The sequence below is a fragment of the Panicum hallii genome, chromosome 6 (genome assembly GCF_002211085.1).
Source record: "Panicum hallii strain FIL2 chromosome 6, PHallii_v3.1, whole genome shotgun sequence".
NCBI classification, from domain to species: domain Eukaryota; kingdom Viridiplantae; phylum Streptophyta; class Magnoliopsida; order Poales; family Poaceae; genus Panicum; species Panicum hallii.
Window position 1 is genome coordinate 29,611,800 of NC_038047.1, and position 22,879 is coordinate 29,634,678.

At 50.1% G+C, this 22,879-nt stretch overlaps 1 protein-coding gene across 1 annotated transcript; it reads left to right on the plus strand.

The window, feature by feature from the left end:
* The first annotated feature begins 19,955 nt into the window (after positions 1–19,955).
* Positions 19,956–21,960, plus strand: LOC112897116. Its single transcript, XM_025965314.1, has 2 exons — positions 19,956–20,055; positions 20,182–21,960. The coding sequence occupies exons 1-2, from the start codon at positions 20,040–20,042 to the stop codon at positions 21,648–21,650; spliced, it is 1,485 nt and encodes a 494-aa protein (XP_025821099.1). The 5' UTR covers positions 19,956–20,039; the 3' UTR covers positions 21,651–21,960.
* The last annotated feature ends 919 nt before the right edge of the window (positions 21,961–22,879 follow it).

A 22,879-nucleotide genomic window follows, 5' to 3' on the forward strand; every position in this document is an offset into this window, starting at 1 on the left:
TTACAAATTTTGAATCTGGTACAAGTGATTTTGCCTTACCGGCTGCTAGACCACCTCTCGCAAGAAGGGTGGTGCTTCCTGATAATGAAACTTTAATGTTGTTTTTTCTTCAATCGCTTGTCTCCACAATCGCCAATTCGCCATACAGAATCAAGCTGAACCCAATTTTTTTACGGAATCAAATTACTGAAATCTTCAGTATACACAGGATACATGGACGATGTGGAATCTAGGCAGCTACAAGGAAACAGAGCTAAAGGCCTATGTGGATGTGGGGACATGATATGGTCAGTGCCATCACCTTTTATTCAGTTCATCTTCTTAGGACACACTACTTTCCTAGCGTGACTATGGTTGGCTGCCAATCAGCCAAAAAGTAACACAAGTTGGTATTATTAGAGTAGAAGCTTACTACTTCGATCTTGTTCATGATTACAAAATCAAGTAGATAAGAGCATAACAAAACTCTGACTTAATAACACTTATAAATCTTTATTTCCTTTTTCTTTTGCCAGAGTTCAGTGGCCTATAAATATTGTAAACTTTTATCATCTTAGTGCTTGACTTGACTGACCTCAAGGTTCTACCCAGCATCTTTCCAAAAGCGGCCTAGAATAGTAGTAGCTTTCAGGTAAAGCAAGCTCCATGCAAAAGGAGTTAACTGTTTTGCAAATAGAGATGCCTAGAATAGTAGTTATTAACTGTTTAAAATCGTAGAGAAAATGGAGGAAGTTAGATGGAGTGTTCATGTATGGATTAATAGTAGATGCTCCATGTAAAAGCACGATTTGGATCCCGTGGGGCATATATAAGGATTTTACACGTAATAGCCATCTTAATTCACAAATACGAATAGGGGTATAAAGTCCACTTGCTCGCCTTGTGTGCAAAGATGTTCTTTTGGTCAGTAATCAGTATATTCTTCAAATAAATTGTGTCTTAATATGTTTGCAGGTTGAACTCTCGTATTTACAAAGATGAGAAGAAGGAAAATACTTCTCCAATAAAAGAAAGAAAAAAGGATGACATGAACCACCTGTGTAGGTTTTTGTAGACTAAAAATGGTGTGCTTAGGTAAAAACTTTCTTCCATTTCTTCCACGCAATTTCATAGATTCACATGAAATCTATATGTCCATATATTTCATTGCCCAACCAGTTATGCTGTCGAGGCTGATGGTGAATGAGGATAAATGAGAAAAATCAGCACCTTAGTTTTGAGATGGGAAACATATATTAGATAATCTACAAGTAGTGATTTCGTCACCATCTAAATCTCCGACGATACATCCAATTGGCTTTTTAACAACAGAATTAAACTTTTTAAAACCCAATTGTGTCGTGCATATTATTTTTCATTTTGTTGCTCTATGGATCCAGTTATAATGATACTAATTGTTGATGACACCTAATTTGCCCCAAGGAATAATTATGATGATATGGAAGGGAAACAAAATAGAGCTAAATCAATAAGCTTATGTTTTTCAAGTGAGAGAAGGCACATCCACTACCGGACGCGGCTGATTTGCCGAGTGCCCCGAGCACTCGGCAAAGACGTAAAGGCACTTGGCAAACATTTTGCCGAGAGCCCCACTCGGCAAAGGGCTCTCGGAGAAGCCGGGGTCGGCAAAGGATACTTTGCCGAGAGCTTCTCCTCGGGCTCTCGGCAAAATGTTTACCGAGAGCCAAAAGCGGCCCTCGGCAAAGAAAAGTAGCCGTCACGGCGCGCCACCGTGGACGGATCCTTTGCCGAGTGTCGCCGTCAGACTCTCGGCAAAGGACCGCGTCAACGCCCACCCTGGACGCCTTCTTTGCCGAGAGCCCGGTCAATAGCACTCGGCAAAGAGGGCATCCAGAGCTGCGCCGTCCTGCCTCTTTGCCGAGAGCCACTGGAGGCAGCACTCGGCAAATATTTTTTTTATGACCTCACTATTTTCTCTTTGCTTGATTAGAAGGAGAAGTAATGAAAGAACGGATGGAGACAAACACAGAATTATGCAGTAACAATCAGGCCTGAGAGTGCCTGGCGGACTGTCCGCCAGGCCTGGCGGACTGTCCGCCAGGCACTCTCAGGCCTGATTGTTACCGCGAAAACTAGTGACGTCAAGAATTAATCCACTGGGGCTCAAACTTTGTAGGCACATTCACTGTAGCCAAGTATATCACAAAGTACACAATGAACAATCAAAGTACATTCAGTCTAGCTAAGTCTCAAATGCAAATAACTCCATCATCTATGCCGAAGGTGGCTAGTTGTTCTGGTTGGTCTGATTTGGAGAAATATACGGATCATTGGAGGCCGCCGACTGATTCTGCAACATATAGATGAAATGTATGAGTGAAACGACAAAATAAACGACATATTGAACATTGCATACTCACTGAAGTAGAAAACGGATCGGTGGGTGGTCTAGGTGGGGTGACGAAGGGAGGTGGCGGAGGTAGACCCGTCGCGGCGCCAAGACTCTGAATGTACGCGAACATGCTCGCCATCCTCTGTCGGTCAGCCTCCCGCTCGGCCTCCATCTCCGCCCTCATCCTTGCCTCCAACTCCATACGTTCTCTCCTCTCTTCTTGCAGCTGAGCCTGCAAAATTTTTACCCCAATATTACAATAATACAAAAGCGAAGTTATGTAATATAATAGAAAAAAAATGTATGAACAAGCAACAACGTGGAGTGCCTGGACTTGGCTCGTCGAACTGTCCGGACGAGGTCGGATGCCTGCGCTCGAGCTCGTTTGCCGTGCTTTTATCTGAGATAGAGTCGGAGTAGAAGAGGAGTCGATCGCGCCGTCGCAAATCCAGTACCGTCCATGCTTCTTTCCTCCTCCGACCTTCATGACAATTTCAGCGTCAAGATCCTCCTGGGTCGGATCGTACTCTGGCCCGTGCACCTCCCTCGCCATCGATGTGTACTCATTGAGGCGAGTATAGATGCTCAGGTTGCTGTACGCCTCGGGCCCGTCCTCCGTGTTGTAGCTGACGCTGGATGTCGCTTTACCCTTGTGGGATAGAGCATACGCCATGAATTTGTTGCACTGCTGCCCTCCATGTGCCGCCGACTGCGAGAACCAAGATGATGAGAAATCATGCATAGTTGAATAACCACAAAACAAGTAAAGTTGCGTACCCATGCTTGGGCGTACTCGGTCAAGTTACGGTTGCCTTGGTGGTGTGGCACACCAGCCATAGTCAGACGGTGCTCACGACGCTCCTGGTGCACAGCGTTCCAGTCGTCGGATAACCACTTAGCAACTATCTGCTGCCAGCACTCAGGAAAGTGGGCACACCAATGAGGAACCATCTACATGACATCAAGTAGAAGACATATTAGTAGAGGACATTAAGCCAACTTAATGTTCAAATAAATCAAATTTTGGTATTTACCTGCAAGTACTGCTCCTCAGTCAACGTCATAGTTCTTGCTTGCGCCTTGGTGACCTTCTGTCCAAGGACGACGGCGTGGCAGTTGATGATTGACTGGAGGCGCTGCTCGTAGAACATGTCGGTAACGAGCTTTTTGCAGCGATACTCGGCAACCACATCCGCCTGCGCGTCCATCCCGGCCTGTAGTCTGTAGAAATCCTGCAATAAACACGATATCATTATTTCAATCATATTATCAAGGATGTGCAACGAATGCGATATATTGATCACTTACCCAAAGCTCGCCCTTCACTCGCTCAGCCAAGTTGGGCCACTGTCTGCCGGCAACATCCCGCATGTCGGGGACGGCCCGGTAGTGCTCCCACGTATAGGCCGGACACGGCTCTCCGGCCAACGTGACCAGGCCAGGGAAGTGATCCCTAACCAGAAGACCCAAGATGCCATTCACATGGCATCTGTGAGCACCAACGGGCCTCTCCACAACTATCCAGTTCCTGCACAGGTGATTGATAAAAATTTTTAATTTCTACCACAAAATTGAAATTATAACGTAAACATGTACTGAAAACATGTAAATTTACTTACTTATCCCCTTGGGGAGCTATGATCGGGCGTTTTGCTTCAGGAATCGGTCGCTGGGGGAGACTCGCCGGACCTCGCTGGTAGACGGTTGACGAAGCAGAGGCCTCCGTGCCCTCCTCGTCCGCCTGCTCGTCGTCCCCTGGCCCCTCCTGCTGGACCACCTGGTCCGCCTGCTCGACCTCCCCTCCGGGAGCGCCTGCTCCTCCTCCTCCGGGAGGCACCTCCTCCTCCGGGAGCGCATGCTCCTCCTCCGGCGGCGCCTGTGTCATCGCCCTCCTGCCACTCCCCCTCCTCCTCCTGTAAGACGGTCCCTCAGCCGCCCCGGACGTCGGCTCACTGCTCCCCCCCGAAAACCTCTTGTGAAGGGCCGCTACACTCTTCTTCATCCCGCGGCCCACCATCTCTGGTGAATCCCCTGCAATTAAAAGAAAATTAATTAGTACAGATAAATATATAACACATACTTAGATAAATACATAAAGAAAATAGAACATAATTACATAATAATTATGTGGATGAAGAGAGATAGAGGAGCTTCATCCAAGATAAATACATAAACAAAACCGAGTTGTGTTATGTGGATGAATAGAGATAGAGGAGCTTCATCCAAGAGGTATAGGGGGCTTTGGACAGCCTCCCACGGACATAAGACGATGGGCCCACGAAGAGATACTTTGGATGAAAGAAAAATGATCAGTTCTGCTGGCTGATCCCGAGCTGTCCTGGCGGACTGTCCGCCATTCCTGGCGGACAGTCCGCCAGGACCTCTCAGCCAGCCAAAAAACCTTCTTTAATTCCAAGGGATTGATCCAAACTTTAAGATATCTTAGAGGGATGATTGGATGTATATGAGACAAAGCAGAAGACAAATAAAATACAGTTTTCAAGACAACATAAAAAAAGTTTACCACTTTAGATCAACAACCATAATTACGTAATAAGTACAGATAAATATATAATACATACTTAGATAAATACATGAAGAAAATAGAACATCAATACGTAATAATATAGTCTTACATTGACTAAAAATATTCATCGTAGTCGGGATTAGCTGGATCATAGTCCTCATCATCACTATCAATCATGTCGTAACCAATAAGATCAGAAGACTCGGTGTCTTCATTTGCATTGTCTACTTGTAGTCGTTCTAGCATGTGTAAATCCTTAACGCTCTGCACCTCTTCCTCCTCCCCCGCATCATCAACCGCTTCAACTTCCATTTCGTTTGCCTCGGTTAATTCTATCTCGAATCGCCCTTGTAGCCCCTCTTCTTGAAAGAACTCTCCGTCATATATGTTTGGATCTAAGTTGTAATCATCATCGTTAGGGACAGGTACTCTACCGTGCGGTGATGTCTTGTACACAATATACCAACCCTTAAGATGCTCTTTGCTTTCACACGCATATGGGAGATAATAAACTTGTATAGCCTGTTGAGCAACAACATAGACATCGTCTATGGTCATGACTGAATCCTGTCGAATTTCGACTAGCCCAACATTAGAATGCGTCCGTCTCATTGCTTGAGGGTCAAACCAATGACATTTGAATATCACGGGATTAAGTGGTTTCGAACCATAGTAGCTGAGTTCGTATATTTCTTCAATTCTTCCATAATACTCAATCCCATCAAGGCCGGGAGTAAACACCCCAGAATTTGTGGTCTTTCGATTGGGTCGACAATCCTCATGTCTGCTTGTACAAAAACGATATCCATTCACGTCATAACCAGAATATGACTTGACCTTATATCCAAAGCCACCGGCCACCTGTCTCAACTCGGCACTCAAGGTCGCATCGCTAACGCCCTGCAAGTTCAAGTACGATTGGACAAACTAAGTAAAAACAACTTAGAGTGAAAAGCTAAGTACGGGCCAGATTGGACCGTACCTTCTGTTTGAACCAAGAAATAAAATTGGGGGATCCATTTCCTGCACCTTGTTTGAGCAGGGTATCTAATTCCTGCTCCGTGATATCCCTTGATTGACGCCAGAATTCTTGAATAAATTGTTGCATGTACGGTGTCACCTCGTCAAGGTTGGTCAACACATACAGCATGATCCGACACCACTCTTGATGACTCAACCTCTTGGTGGTCGAACCACTTGCAGTTCCAAGCTGACCTTGAAAAAGGCTGAGTCTCGAGTCATTTTCGCTAGCATTGTAACGAGCCGGTGGATTATGCACACTAGGTAGGTTGTCACCATAGTATACTGATGTAAAGTTCGACACCTCCTCCAGATTGTATGCCTCGGCAATGGAACCCTCAATTTTGCTTTTATTTCCACATTTCTTTCGGATAACCTTTAGGCATCTCTCAATTGGATAGCACCACCGACCCTGCACGGGACCCCCCATTCGTGCCTCATACGGGAGATGCAATATCATATGCTCCATCGGATTAAAGAATCCGGGTGGAAAGATCTTCTCCAACTTACATAACAACACCGGTGCGATTCTTTCCAAGTCTGCAACTAAGGTCCGTGATAACTCCTTTGCACAAAGTGTGCGGAAGAAGTAGCTCAACTCTGCAAGTACCAGCCAGACATGCTCAGGGACATAACCTCGAACCATCGCTGGAAGAAGCCGCTCAATCCATATGTGGTACTCATGACTCTTCATACCTAAGACTCGCAAAGTAGACAAGTTGACTCCTCTACTCAGATTAGCTGCATAGCCATCAGGGAACATCAACGCCTTGATCCATTGTAGTACTTCTATCCTTTGGGGCTTGCTCAAGACATAATCGGCCTTAGGCCTTCTCCATGTCTTTCCTCGTGCAGGAGGCCTCATTTCTAAGTTTGGTCTGTCACACAATATTGCTAGATCCAACCTAGCCTTAACATTGTCCTTTGTCTTCGTGGGAATATCCATGATTGTTGCCCAAAGTGCTTCAGCAACATTCTTTTCAGTGTGCATCATATCAATGTTGTGTGGAAGGAGCAGGTCGTCATAGTACGGGAGCCGAGTCAAGCCCGACTTATGAGTCCACATATGTTGCTCACTATATCCCACAAAGCCACCCTCTGGATTGATCAAGAGACCATCTATCTGTTGACGAATCTCGGCACTAGTCCTCATCGGACTTGCGAGGTCTGTCACTGTAACTCCTTTTGTAAAGTTTTTGATGTCTCGTCTGAATGGATGGTCAAGAGGTAGGAACTGTCGATGTTTGTCGAACGCAACATACTTACCACCCTTCTGCAACCAAAGGAACCTAAGACGTTCCTTGCATACCAGACATGGGAATTTGCCGTGAACACACCACCCGCAGAAGACCCCATACGCCAGAAAATCGTGCAGAGAGTATTGATACCAAACATGCATCTTGAAGTTGGTCTTTGTGGCCCGATCATATGTCCATACCCCTTCCTCCCAAGCATGGACCAATTCATCAATCAGCGGCTCCATGAACACACCCATATTTTTCCTCGGGTGTCCAGGAATAATCAACGATAACAACACGTTCTGTCGTTGGAATGCTATGCCTGGGGGGAGATTGAGGGGAATCAGAAACATGGGCCAACATGTGTATGTGGCAGCCATCGCTCCATACGGATTGAATCCATCAGTTGCCAGCGCAATACGAACATTACGAGCCTCACTGGCTTTGTCCCGATGAATGCTATCAAAGTAGGTCCATGCTTCACCATCTGATGCATGTACCATCTTGTGAGGATTGTATCGTTTCCCTTTCTTATGCCATGTCATCTGTTTCGCGGATTCCTCAGTCATGTACAGCCGTTGGATCCTCGGTATGGCCGGCAGGTGACGTAGGATTGTCACGGGGATATCAAGCTGCCTCTTGTTGCCATCACCAGAGTCAACCTCCAAGAACCTAGAGGATTTACACTTCGGACAGTACTTTTCTTCCGCGTATTCTTTCCTGAACAGGACACATCCGTTCGGACAGGCATGTATCTTGTCATACGGCATCTTGAGTGCACGAAGAAGTTTCTGTGACTCGTACATACTCTTTGGCAGGATGTGACCCTCTGGAAGCAGGCTGCCAATAACTGTCACTATACCATCAAAGGTGTCTCTGCTCAGGCTGTACCGCGACTTCAACGCCATTACTCGTCCAATGGCATCCAGCTGAGAAACTTTTGTATGTCCGTGAAGGGGTTTCTGTGCTGAGGCAAACATATCGTAAAACGCCTTTGCGGACCCCTCAGGCTCCTCCTCTACAAGTTCTTCAGCAACGTGTGCCTCATGATAGTCATCTAACATGTCCACTACACCAGCCTCAGCATCACAATCCTCGACACGTGGTCTGACCACGTCCTCTCTCCTACGATGGCCTTCACCATGATGGATCCACCGGGTATAGTTTGGCGTAAATCCATTAAGGAAGAGATGTTCCCCCATGACATCCTGTGTTTGTCTTTTCCTGTTAGCACACTTGCTGCATGGACAGAAAATTCTAGCCGCTCCTTTAGCATTCTCGCCCCACGCCTGTTCCAAGAATTCATTGGTGTTCTTAATCCACTCAGGGCTGACATCTCTCTTACTACGGTGACCAGTGTACATCCACCTACGGTCCTCCATCGTCTACTATACACAACGAAAACTTCTTAACTCACAAACTCCGAAATCATTACTATAATTAAGCAATTGTTTCCTTTTAATATCCTTTTCAAATCTCCAATCCACAAGGGGTAGATCTATCGGGCATACGCGAACACATACTTCACAAGCATTGCAATCATCTTATGTACTAGCAAGGCGGGGTCGTCACCTAGACTGGAGGCGACGTTGCCGGCGGCGGACGGACGGTCGGCGACAGCACCCGAGGAGCGCTCCCCGGCGAGACGACGGCATTGGGAAGACTGCTGTGTGGGAGCAGCGGCGTCGGGGTGTGAGCAGCGGCGTCGGTGGCCTCGGGGCGGCGAGCCCGCAGCCTCGGAGCGGCGAGCCAGCGGCCTCGGGGTGGCGAGCCCACGGCCTCGGCGGCGGGCGGGCGTGGGCGTGGGCGAGCGGGCGCGGCGGCATGGGCGGCGTGGGCGGGCGCGGCGTGGGCGGGCGGGGCGGCGTGGGCGTGGGCGGGCGCGGCGTGGGCGGGCGCCGCGGCGTGGGCGTGGGCGGCGTGGGTGCGGGCGGCGGGCGCGGCGGCGGGCGTGGGCGGCGGGCGCGGGCGGCGGGCGGCGGGCGCATGTAACGCCCCGAAAAATTTCAAGCCTAAACTACACGATAGGGTGTTCCGACTAAAAACTGATTCTCCGTAAAACCCTGACCCTCTCTGCCGCACGTGCGCGTTACGTTCCCCGCCCTGTGCCACACAATGCCCGGCCTCCCCCACGCGCACCGCCTCGACCCTCGCCACCGCGTCACGACGACCGCGCGACCGCTTTCCGCAATTAGCGCCGGCGCAAGTCCTTTCTCGCGCGGCGCGCGAATCCTGCGCGCGCGTGGCCGACCGGCCGCGGTCGCCGCCGCGACCGGCGCCGACGCGCCCCACCCTTTTCTCCCTCTTCTCTTTTTCTCTCTCCCTTCTATTTCTTTTCTCTTTCCTTCTTTCCTTTCTTCCCTCCTTTCTCCTTTTTCCTTTTTCCCCTCTCCTCCGTCCTCCTCTCCCCTGCTTCCGAGCGCCGCTCTGCCACGCCGGCCCCTCCTGCTTGGCCCCGAGCCGCGGCCCCCTCCCCTCCTGCGCACACACCGCGCGTGGCCGCGTGCCGCGCCGCGCCAGCCGCCGCTCGCGCTCTGCCCCGGCACGCACGCGCGCCCGCGACGCCGCGCCGCCTGCCACTGCCGCGCACGCCCGAACGCCGGCCAAGCCGCCCGCGCTGCCCCGGCCGTGCTGCGCACGCGCGCCCACCCCGCGTGCCCCGCTGACCGCCGCGCCGCTCGTCGTCAGGACGGCCGCGACGTCGCGCCGCCCGCCGCGTCGCCTGCCGCCCGCCACTGCCGCCCCGGCCTCGCCGCTCGCGCCGCCCCTGTACGCACAGCGCCGGTCCTTCCCTCCCCCACGTGATTGACACCGTCCTCGCCGCACGCCACAACGCGACACGCACGAAGGGCCGAAGCGCCATTAATGGCGCTCCGCCCCGGCCTCTACCGCGCCCCGGCCTCCACCACCTCGGCCGCCTATAAGTAGGGCCGAGGGGCACCCTCAGCCCCCCACAATCGCCGCCGCACGCCTGGCCCCTCCTCTCCTAGCCTCCACCGCCGCCGCGCCGAGCCGCCGTGAGCCGCCGCCTCCGCTCCCGTGGGCGCGCTCCCTCGCTCCACCCCGGCCCGAGGTGAGGCCGGGGATCAGTTCCCCTTGCTCCCCTGCCCCTTTTTCCCCCTACCCCGGGCCACTCTTGGGCCCTGGCCGGCCGGCGCCGCCCGCCACCGGTGCCCTGCCTCCCCTCCTCTGTTTTGCACGGGGGAGAGGAAGGAGAAGGGCATTTTGCCCATAGCCCCCTCCCCTTTCCCTGTATTACCCCAAAGAAACCCCCTTGCTTACTCTCTTTTGCAAACGAGACCTCGTTCTTCCCGTTATTTCAAAAATAAACCCTCCATTACATAAACCTAAACAAAACCGACACCCTTTAGCGTGCCCTAAGTATTTCTAGGATTAGCAGATAAGCCCTTACCCCCTTTAGATAATTACAAACAAGTCCCTGGACCCCCGTTTAAGCCCTAAAACCCTCTTTAGCGCGTCATTTTATGCGCGAAACGACCTCCGATTGACCCGAAACTTTACCACGCCCTTTCTAGTATAGTCCTAACCACGCCATTAAGAAACCACCCGAAAATATTATCCCTACCTCCATAACTAAATTATTTCTGATTCAAGCTCAACGGTAAAAGCTTTTAGTTTTGTGCCTGATTGTGTGTCTGTTTGTTTGCGTCGTAGGACAGGAGTGAACGAGGAAGGTCCCGACTGTGACCAAGCGAACGAGGACCAGTTCTGCGACCCCGAACCCGAGGGACAGTGCTTCGATCAGGACCTCCCGCAAGGGTTTGACGATGGCAAGTTCAATTCCGCCCTTTGATGCATGTTTCTGTCCTAGTTTTTATAAACACAACCCAGTGGCCTGTTTATAAAATTGCATGGTTTTGCGTGCTGGAAACCTGGTAGGATAGCCACCCTTGTTTGAAATAACCATACTTTGACCGCCTGATTTATAAAGAAAATGCGTGTGTGTGGGAAGGGATAAAAATGTGGTTTCGAAAGATGAGTCAGACGGGGTGGATGGCAATTCTGTGTGAAATGCCGTTGGTGTGCTCGTACCTGTGTGGTAGGGCAAGGAAGGGAGATATCCATCCTGTCACCCCTAAGGACCGAGTTGATGTGACATCTCACCTAGCTTCTTGTCGTGCGAACCACTTGACCGTTGTATGGGCAACGGCTTAGCATAAATCCCACTAGTTGGCCTGATAGTCATCAGGAGAGCTAAGAGCAACGGGTGATCAAGGAGAAGGGATAAGCTCTGTGTGACTTATGCCCTGGTTAAACCTTGGAGATAGGTCGAATGACCCCTTGATGGATCCCGTGATGGCTAGTCGGGTCTAGCTAAGGTGGGTAATGGCTTTGTTGGGATCTGCACCGGCACTAAGGTGGTCGTGCTGTGGTACCCCACCTGTGGGTAAAGTTGCACACCTCTGCAGAGTTGAAAATCTATTCGAGTAGCCGTGCCCACGGTATTGGGCAAGTTATGGTGTGGTCACATAACTAGTATTTCTCTCTGGGAACGTATGGGCTGGCGTGAGTTGTTTGGAAAGTGTCCGGCAGTTGTGCCGTGAGCTACGGCGGACGGGGAGTCCGGTAGCAGTTTAAAACCTGGATCCTGTGTGGATCGACACCGTGTGCTCTTTGGTACTAGAAAACTTGTTTTGGAAAGTGTTTTAAAACAAATCTTTGCATACAACTGAGTTTTCCGCAAATGAACCATAACCTTACCCTTGGATTACCCTGTGCATTAAATTCTGTTATACCCCCTCCGTGGGTGTGATTGGGCTTGCTGAGTACGTTTGTACTCACCCCTTTCTTACTTTTACAGTGGAAGACCCAGACTACGTCCCCGAAGACAACGAGTAGGGTTTCGTCCTGCACCCAGTCTTGCCTGTGGTTGAGGCCACCGTTGGATTCCGCATGGCGCAAGACTCTGATGATCCTCTTTTCGTAACTAGTGTAGTGGTGTGGATTTTAGTTGTAATCCTCGCGATAGTGGCGCTTCACTGCCCATTACCGCGAAGAGTTGTACGGTGATGTACCATCTGTTGTAATAAAAGTGTTATCAGCCTCCTGGGACTGATAAATTAACACTTTTAAGTCTTCCCTGATGGGGGGACGCTTCAGCGCGGGCGGCGGGCGCGGGCGGGGGCGGCGGCGGGCGGCGGCCGTGGGCGTGGGCGTAGGCGGCGGCGGGCGGGGGCGTGGGCGGCGGCGTGCGGGCGGGCGTGGGCGGGCGTGCGGTGGGCGGGCGAGATAAACCCGCTTGTTTGCCGAGTGCCCTAGATCTGGCGCTCGGCAAAGCCCCCGCCCCCGGCCCCGCTATCTTCGATTGAGCCGCCGCCCCCGCCCCCGGGCCCGCTGCGCCGCCGCCGCTCCCCGCCCCGCGCCCCCGCCCGCGTTCCCGGCCGCCGCCCGCGCCCGCGCCGCGCGCCGCCCGCACGCGCCCCCGCCCGCGCCGCCCGCGCCCGCCCGCGCCCGCCCGCCGCGCCGCGCCCCCGCCCGGCCCGCGCCCCCGCCGCCCGCGCCCGCGCCGCCCCCGCCGCGCCGCCGCCGCTCCCCCACCCGCGTTCCCGGCCGCCCACGCCCGCCGCCGCCCGCGTTCCCGGCCGCCGCCCGCGCCCGCGCCGCGCGCCGCCCGCACGCGCCCCCGCCCGCGCCGCCCCCGCCGCCCCCGCCGCGCCGCCGCCGCTCCCCGCCCGCGTTCCCGGCCGCCCACGCCCGCCGCCGCCCGCGTTCCCGGCCGCCGCCCCCGCCGCGCCGCCGCCGCTCCCCCGCCCCGCGGCCCCGGCTCGCACCCCCGCCCGCGTTCCCGGCCGCCGCCCGCGCCCGCCCGCCCGCGCCCCCGCCCCCGCCCGCGCCCCGGCCCGCGCCCCCGCCCCCGCCCGCGACCCGGCCCGCGCCCCCGCCCCCGCCCGGCCCGCGCCGCGCCCCCACCCGGCCCGCACCCCCGCCCGCGTTCCCGGCCGCCGCCCGCGCCGCCGCCGCTCTCCCGCCCCGCGGCCCCGGCCGGCGCCCCCGCCGCAGCCGTGCCCCCGACCTACGCCCCCGCCGCCGCCGCCGCCGCGGCCCCGCCCCCGGCGTGTGCTGAGAATGTCTGCCTCTGACTTTTCAATGTAGTTGCACACAAGTCATTCATTTTAAAGATCTCGCTACTTGTTTCTCCATTACCACTCGCATCCCACCTTATGCATGTTGATTTCAGGTTGATTATCTAAAAAAGGCTGATCCAGCAAGAAGCTATATTCTTCAGTGACTGATTGGTAACCAAGGCATGTTGATTTTTTTTAATAACCTCCCTATTTTCTCTTTGCTTGATTAGAAGTAACGAAAGAACGGGTGGAGACAAACACAGGATTATGCTGTAACAATCAGAACTGAGAGGGCCTGGCGGACTGTCTGCCAGGCCTGGCGGACTGTCCGCCAGGACGCCTCAGTTCTGATTGACCGCTATTTCTTTGTGCTGTGCAGAGAGTGCTTGTTGTCTGTTACCTTTGGCTGTCATGTTGCTCTCACAATTTTCGTAACTTGTGAGACCGAAAGAAACTTACCATAGGCATGTCTTGGGGCTTTTAGTCAACAATTAACACCCCTTTCGCACTTGTGATATCAGCTGAGTGCTCCTTGTGGCCAACTACATGATGACTTTCCAGAATTAAGTAGGGTTGGCTTACACCTTGAGTAACTGGGAGAATAGAGCAATCTGGGACTGTGATCTGTACTTGTTCAATATATAGGTATTGCTACTTGTATTTTTTGGGGGGCAAACAATTTTGAGCTGATAAGCTTTCGACCATATGAGACCCTAAATCTATGTTTTCGACCATATGAGACCCTAAAAATCTATGTTTTCGACCTACGCCATTACACGTTGTTTTGTTCATAAAAACTTGTATCATATGCAATTGATATTATTCTTGGCTATGTATTTAGAAAATAAGACATCTCTTTTTTTGTGCATTGATCCATAATGTATATGGATTTTATTTCCTTCTTGGCAGGACTTCGTTCCATCAGTTTCAACAACTAGCCATTGTATGTCCGGTTCAGTGTCAACTGAGGAATCGTGTTCGACTGTACTGCCGCTCTCAGCTCGAAGGCCCAGTCCAACACAGGTTTGTTTTAGTTGAATTGAGGTGTTCCAAAGTTAATCGGTCCAGTTGGCTTGATTCATGGCGGGACTAAATCAAATATCCAACAAGTTTTTTGCATACAAATTTCCCAATGACTTATTGACTCATTCTGTCAGTTGAACACCCGGTCGAAAAGAAGCTCACCTGCAAGGGTTAAGGAAAACACCCAGTCGGAATCATGTGGAAGCTCACCTGCAAGGTTTAGTTGTCCTTATAATTTGTATACGAAATTATTTGCACATTTCCAAATAGTTCTGACGCAAGTTTTTTTTAATATTATTAAGTGGACCGATAGAGCTGGAGTATGAAATGTAAGTTTGTCTGCATCCTTATAATTATTTTTGAACAGGAAAGTCAAAAGTAAGCTGGATTATAAATTGTAGGTTTCCAACTGATCTGATGGACACGCGAAAAAGAATCCTTCTTTCTTTGCATAACATAAAGTTTGCGGATAGTAAGGATCAGTGGAGAGCTACTGATCCTGATGTACTGGAAAAAGTTGCACGAACTCTACAAGTTGTGGGTTGCAACTTGAGTATCGATGATATAAAAGAACATGTTACTGCATTGGAAAATGATGTCAAACTCCATTTGGTAAGCATTGCAATCCATATCATAATCCGAAACTTAGCTTAATCTTAATACCCTTCCAATCCACAAGTTTTTTTTTTGGTTTATGCAGGCGGGTGAGCACTATATTTTAGAGCATTGGCTCACATATGCGGCAGTGTTTGACTATGTTACGCCTGACTATGTCGTCGAGACCCCGCCGACACATCTTGTAGACAATGATAATGTAGCCAATGAGCCTAATCCCAGAAAGAAGATGAAGATGAAGATGACATGCAACGCAGAGTCCACCAGCAGTGGCAAGTCAGATTCAAGCATTGGTGAACGTTTTTCAAACCTGATGGAAGATAAAGAATTTGCCGCACAACTCTTCATGGGTCGACTGAGTATGGAAAATTGTTGTGACAAAGCTATGAGGTGTGGTTTCAAAGGCAAAGAACTTCGTTCTGTTCTAAATTTATGCAGGTTAAATTGGGAGCAGCGTCAGATATTCTTGAAACTTGAAGATTCTGAAGCAAAGGACTATGCCTTAGAAGCTATTTACGGGTTTGTCCCGCCGCCACCGCCTCCGCCGCTGCCGCCGACCCAGTGAGTTGTATGAACGTTTCCAAACTTGTATGGACTGTATATGTTCATTTATGCTGGCTCGGGACATTTGAACTTGTATGAACTTTGTATGAATTTGTATGGACTTGTATGAGTATTGTCATATATGAAATGTGTGTAATGTGTATTGTCATATATATATATATAAACTGCATGTGATGTCCGTTGTGATATATATATATATATATATATATATATATTATTGGACTGGATACGAGAAAAAAATAGTCATAACTTTATCACGTGAGCATCCAATTGGCAAGCAAGTTGCACAACACAACATCACACTCTCTATCCAGGCAATGAATAAAGTTTGTCCGTGTCACTGGTGAATTTCACACTCATCTGTTACTAGGAGCGATAGAAGAGGATGCGTTGTTAATCGGGAAATATTGTGATAATAAAGCCATAAATGGAGCAGCCCTTTACCCAAAAGCTCTCACGCACAGGAAGCATCTAGCTAACGCGACGTCGATGGAAAAACATGAGCATCTTGGTCGCTGCGGTAGTTCCTGCTGCACGCGTGCGCGGGGTGCCTGGGCCTACATGGCTACTGAGGCTAAGAAATTTGGACTCCTCATTTGCTGATCAGCCAAAGCGATCACAATGGCTTAAAAAGTGATAACAATCGCTTAAATCTTGCTTGGATCTTGCTCCCTCGGCAAAGCTGGTGAATCTCTTGGGAAAGAACTTGAATCTTGCTTGGATCTTGCTCAAACCCAACCCTAGACCAAGGATTTGGAGTGGGGAAGCTAGGGTTTCACTTTGGGGAGTTTTGGAGTGCTTAGAAGGTGCTTGAGGCTAAGCTTATGCAGTTTGGCAGGGTGGATTTCCCGTTGGGGTCGAAGGGATATATACAGAGCCTCACTAAAAACTAGCCGTTAGGCTGTTTTTAAGTGTCCTGGCGGACTGTCCGCCAGGACTGGCGGACAGTCCGCCAGGACCACTCGGGTTTGCATTTTTCTGTTCAATGCATGGGTTCCGGATTTGGTTTATTTGTGTTCTACCACACACTTTCCACATCCCCCTTGATAGTACGGTATACCTAGACTAAAGAAAATATAAAACAAAGAATTATCTTCGCTTGAACCACATTTCTTGAACTGGTACCGTTCTCCAATTTTAACGAATCGTCGGGTTTGCATTTTTCTGTTCAAGGCATGGGTTGGCTTCATTTCATAATGAGCAAACCAAATAAAGTCAAAGCATCATGATGAGATAAAACCAAGATAATGTAATATCACATGATTTCACAAACATAGAAAAGCAATAAGATCACAACCATGCAAACATCATCCATAAAAAGAAATTAGAAATTACAAGCCAACTTAGTTCAAATACGATACAAGCCAAGTCTCACATAGATCCAAAGTCTCACAACGACTCTAAAGGATGGAAAGATAAGAATGCTAGGAATGCTAGGATACAATCTTCTCCCCCTTTGGCATCAAACACCAAAAAGAGAAAAGACAAATGGAAGCTCGGAGCAGTAATCACTCATCATCCTCATCATCATCATCATCATCATCATCATCACCTACATCATAATGCTCCCACGCAGCTGGAAAGTCCCTAGGAGGAGAAGGCAGAAATGAGGGCCAATCCGTCTCCTCAATGCCAAGGTGGCGCTCAATCCTGTTGATACTCTGCTGATTTGCCCGAGCGTGAGCACGAACTACATCGTTGGTGTTGCGGCATACTTTGAAGAGAGCTTTCAAGCCAGAAATAAAGGCATTGCCTTTCCTGCGAGGACGAGTCCTAGAAGAGGAAGGCATCACCGAGGTGGAGGGCATATCCATAGTGGGCTGGGGTGGAGAGTGAGCTGATGGGGGAGACTCGCCCTCTGGTGGAAACTCTTGCTCCTTGGGAGGCTGTGGGCAATATGGGGCATGGACCGCATCATATCCAAACTCCATTCCAGTCACGGCATTAATCATCCTTTGAATGTATGGAGCATAGATAACTGGATTACTGCCATGATGGAGCATGTACCTCAACTCCGTCCAGAAAAAGTGAAAGACACTAAAGGGCGGGTGATCAAAGTCCATAGCTAGAAGAAGGTTCTTGACCGTACCATGAATCTTGGTGCGATCACCCCTCTTGGGAGTCAAGGTCTCCCGGAATATCCTGTTCATGATCTCCATATATGGACGTAGTCCATGAGTCGTCGCTATATCCGGATCCTCATCCCGATAGAGAGTCATAAGAGCTTCATCCGTTGGATTGATGTCATCGTAAATTTCCATCTCATCTAGAGTGTCATCAAGCTTAAGGATAGTAGCAAATTGCTTGTATGAAACCCAGAAGGCGCGCCCTTGAAGATTGAAGTGAATAAAGGAATTCTTGCCCTCACCTTCAAACCAAGCAGTGGAGCAAAATTGAGCAACCAACTCATTGTTCCAATTTTGATTGAGGGCCAAGAATTCATAGAGGTGTTTCCTCTCACATTCACGTATGACCAAGTCAAAGGTTGGATTATTTTTCTCACTCATTTCATCCCAATTGATGTACTTGGAGACGGTGATAGCATTCTTCTTCTCAATAAAGACGGATATGTACCAATCAGCTTGAAATTTGCTCCAAAACCTCCTATCCGTGATGTACTTCTCATAATCATAAGGATTTTCCTTTCTTTCCTTAAATGCAGCACCTCTTTGCTTTGTGGTGTAATCCACTCGCTTCACTCCAGGGTCACCGAAGTTGATCCTTGTGTACTCCGGTCTGTGCATGATATACTTCCGGTAGGGTTGGAGTGGAGGGTACTCATCAAAGATAGGAACCTCCTCTTGAGGCACATCACCTTGTGGTTGAGCAGCTCTTTGGTAGCTACGCCTGGGTGCCGCATGGCTAGGACCGCCCATTTGCCCAAGCTCGACTCATTGAAATTTTGGGCGTTGGCTTCCTTTTGCGCTTAGGTGGAGGAACGACTTCAATTTCATCGGAATCGGAGTTGGAGACGGGATCATGCAAGAACTTGGTCCTCCTCTCATGCACCATCTGTACATGTATAGTAAGTATACTGCTTGATTAGAAGTAATGAAAGAACGGGTGGATACAAACAAAGGATTATGCAGTAACAATCAAGACTGAGAGGTCCTGGCGGACAGTCTCCGCCAGGACCTCTCGGTTTTGAATGTTCCCGCGAAAACATGTGATGTCAAGAATTAATCCAATGGGGCTCAAACTTTGTAGGCACATTCTAGATGATAATGGAAGCCTAGACTTAAATTTTGAACAACAATGAGTGGATAGATTGGGAGATCGACTTGAATAAAGGTTTAGGTTATGAAATGAACATGAACATGTGAACTAAAGATTTAGCCATCCATTCTTCAAGATTTTCAAGGAATAGCACGCTCTACCTAGCAGGAAACAATAGCTAAAAGCATTCCTCAAGATATGCATCGAGTAGAGAGATCGATGGAGGATTGCATATACCTTGTTCTTGCCCTAGGATGAATGGAAGTGCTTCCAAAGGATTGGAAACAAGGGGAGAAGGTTCTTGCAGCCTGTGGAGGGGCTCCTTCGCCGTGGACCTTGCGGAGGAACCGAATCCTTGGCTCCACGGACAATGGGGGGCAATGGGGGGTGTTGTCCGTGGGGAAGGAGGAGAGAGTGAGAGGAGCTAGTTGTGTTATGTGGATGAAGAGAGATAGAGGAGCTTAATCCAAGAGGTATAGAGGGTTTTGGACAGCCTCCCACGGACATAACACGATGGGCCCACGAAGAGATAGTTGGATGGAAGAAAAATGATAAGTTCTGCTGGCTGACCCCGAGAGGTACTGGCGGACAGTCCGCCAGTACTGGCGGACTGTCCGCCAGGACCTCTCAGCCAGCCAAAAAAATATTTTATTTGCCAAGTGTCGGTCAGCTGACACTCGGCAAATACACCCTTTGCCGAGTGCCAAAAATCAAGCACTCGGCAAAGATAACGGCGTTTAGGGTTTAGGGTTTAGGGTTTAGGGTATCTGTTTGCCGAGTGTTAGGCTCTCGGCAAAATATTTTATGCCGAGTGTTTTTTTTTGCCGAGAGCGACACTCGGCAAAGAATATGTTTGCCGAGTGCCCGAAATATAGCGCTCGGCAAACCTTTTCACCCTCGGCAAATCTGGTCTCTCCGGTAGTGATCACTGGACCACTTACAGATTCTTTCATGCGCACGATCTAACGGGCCCCGGTCACCCAACCTTCCAAGCTATTTCTATTGAAGGATGAATTGTGTAACTTTGCTCTTTTTAGCTGCAGTCTGATAAGACCAGAGCAGAGATGTGTCTTGATCCATCACAATGCTTGACTGACTTGTATGCTGGGCGCTTTCGGCAAAGGTCACCACCAATAGTACATTTCCCACTAAGCCTGTTTTTCCCTGCACCGTAGATTTACTTTGCTTGCGTTACCATTGCACACGAATCATTCACTCGATCTTATCACAATGGAATGAAAAAGTAACTGGAAAAAGATATGCAGGTGTAGTGTTGCATGGTCTATATATATCTCCCTTGGTGGTAACATGAAGCTTGTACAAATTGTATAGCTTAGTTAGGGAGCTAGCTGCAGGTGAGTTTGAAGGAACACAACAGCCAAACAACTTGCAGACGAATGGAAGATCAACAAGGTGACAACGAATGTTCTCCCCTAGATCCTCTCAGTTTTGTTGTTTTCCGGCCAGTAGAATGGGAGCACTAATAGCCAATTGTTGTAGTTGACGAATGACACTATCTTGCTGACTGATTTCCTGCAGATCCATCACCTGGCGACCCTCATGCCATTGTTGTGGACATCCCTTCCCTCTCCCGAGCATTGGAGCTGGAGCTAGCTGTGCGGCGCCAACACCGCGGCAGTGGTTCTCAGTCTTGCACCCTTAACATCGGCAAGGTGTATGACCTGACCCGCAACGTCGACGAGCACGAGTACGATCCGCACTACGTCTCCATTGGCCCCTACCACCGGAAAAGGATCCCGAACATCATCAGGGAGGACGATAAGCTGGCAAGCCTCAATAACGTTCTTAGCCAGGCGAGCCCCGGTACTACGGTGCAGAAGTACCTCACCGAGTTGGCTCCCGTCGAAGGCCGTGCGAGGAGCTTCTATGCCCACTGGTTCAGTAACATGAGCAGCAAGGAGTTCCTGCGCATGCTGCTTCTCGACGCCTGCTTCGTGATCGACAGGTTTGGCGACATGACCACCGAGAACATCAGTTCACCTGGTGCCAATGGATCTGCGCAGAGCAGCCCAGCACCGGCAGCAGGTGACGGTTCGCCAATTGCCAATGGGCACGGGCAAGACGGTCACCAAGACAGAAGCACTGCATCGGCATCAGGGGGCGGCAACAAGCTGGAGACTGGATGGATGGTGCGGGATGTGTTGTACCTCGCAGAGAATCAGATACCATATTTCGTCATCGACAAGATCCACAATCTAACCTTTTCAGGTGGCCGAGCTCCAGTGGTGAAGGCGATCGCAGGGTGCATCTCCTGCATCCTGCAGAAGCAGCAATACTCGATGGGGACGGTGGAGGACGACGCTCCGCCGCCAGGCAACCTCCTGCACCTTCTGTACAGGCATTTCTTGAAACCTGATACTGTATCATCGTCGTCGTCACGAACCGACGAGCCTGTAAGCAGGTGCCGCACAGCCATGGAGTACCACATCAACGGCGTGAACCTCAAGAGCTGCCTCGTCGGCGGCATCGGTGGAACCCGCAGCATCCTCGAGGTGATGCTGGACAGAGCCAGTGGAACGCTGGTGGTGCCCCGCCTGAACATCGACGGCGATACATGGCGGATCCTGCGCAACTTGATGGCGCTCGAGCAACAGAACCCCGCCGTCGGGAGCCACGTGACGGCGTACTGCATCTTCATGTCCCAGTTGGCGTGCACCGCGGCGGACGTGGAGTTCCTGTCGAGGAGAGGGGTCATCGACCACCGCCTTGGGAACCACGGCGAGGTCGCCGCCTGCTTCTCCGACCTCTGCAAGGGGATCGTGTTCGACGCCGACGACCCTGGCTTCAACTACCTGAGGGGGACGTGCCAGGAGCTCGACGAACTGTACCGCAGCCGCCGGCGACGGTGGATGGCGCTGCTACGGCACAAGTACTCCGCCAACCCATGGCTTGTCGTTGGGGTCATGGCGGCGGCACTCGGCCTACTTTGCGCCATTGTCCAATCAATTTACGCTGTTTTGAGTTACAATCACGGAGCAGCGAAGTAGAAATATAAATTCTAGAAGTGCGTAGGGTGGTAAAGGGTTTTAAATTTTAAATTTTAGACTAGATGATCTAAAGACGGATCTTAAAAGAGCCAAATTTTAATTTTATATAATTTTAAGTTAAAAATATATATGGCTAACTCGGATCATGACGAGCGCACCAGGACTGTACGATCCGTTGCCACCCGTATTATGCTGGCGTAGGGATTGAACGAGTCTAGACTGTTCGGATGTATGTTGTAAGTCACGTGTGCCTCCCATGTAGCCAATAGGCGTGTGCGGCCAGTCATGAAAAAGTTTGCAGTGTTACATATGTACAGTGGTACGTGAGTTGAATGGAGGTGTGTTGTAAAAAGTATCTGGCCTCATAGTCTATTAATCCCAGGTTGCAATGTGGGTAGGGTATATATAATGCTCATGGCGGTGCCCCTGAAATGTGAAAAACAAAAACCCTGCCTTTGACTGCTCCAACCGAAGAAAATGTCATCTCACCTACAGGGCGAAGACCCGTTGTCCGTACACGGCCTCAATATGCATGCTTAAACTTTCAACCACCAGTGCGGCCTCCACTCCGTTAATCAGACACCATGAATCACACACACCAATATCGACATTGTTGCTTAATCGAACCAAACCTACTTACAAAAAGAATCTGCATCCGTACAAAATCCAAAGCCTCTTCGCATAGGCAAGAGGCGTGCACTATGCTAGCAACAGTTCCAAATTTTGGTTTAGAACTTATAAAGTGGATGGCTTGAGTAGCTTATATTATTCAAATTACATTAGCCAAAGTACATACTGCAGAAAGGATCAAATAGCAGTCAGGGAAAACTATATTTTGTCGAATTTCTTGTGACACTGCTGAACAAAAGCACTGCCGTACAGTTACCCCCACTGAACCACTGATCTGTTCCTCCTTCACATCATCTTTTTCAGCTTCTTCCTCACAAGACAGGAGAGAGGTACCTTTAAGCCGTCCTTCACTTACTTTGTAGGCTCTAGTGCTTTTTATGCCAATTGGACAATAAGAGTACCTTTCAAACAAGCATTATATACAGTAAAAGTGCACACTTATGCGTGAGCGTGACACTTGTGTTAATCATTTAGAGCCCACAACTATGAAGGTGCCATGGACGTGCATCATCTATACCTTGAGCGTATCTTGAACCATACAATAGTTGCTAGTGGTTAAGCAAGAGGCAGGCGAATCGATCCACACCCCCAGTCCCTCA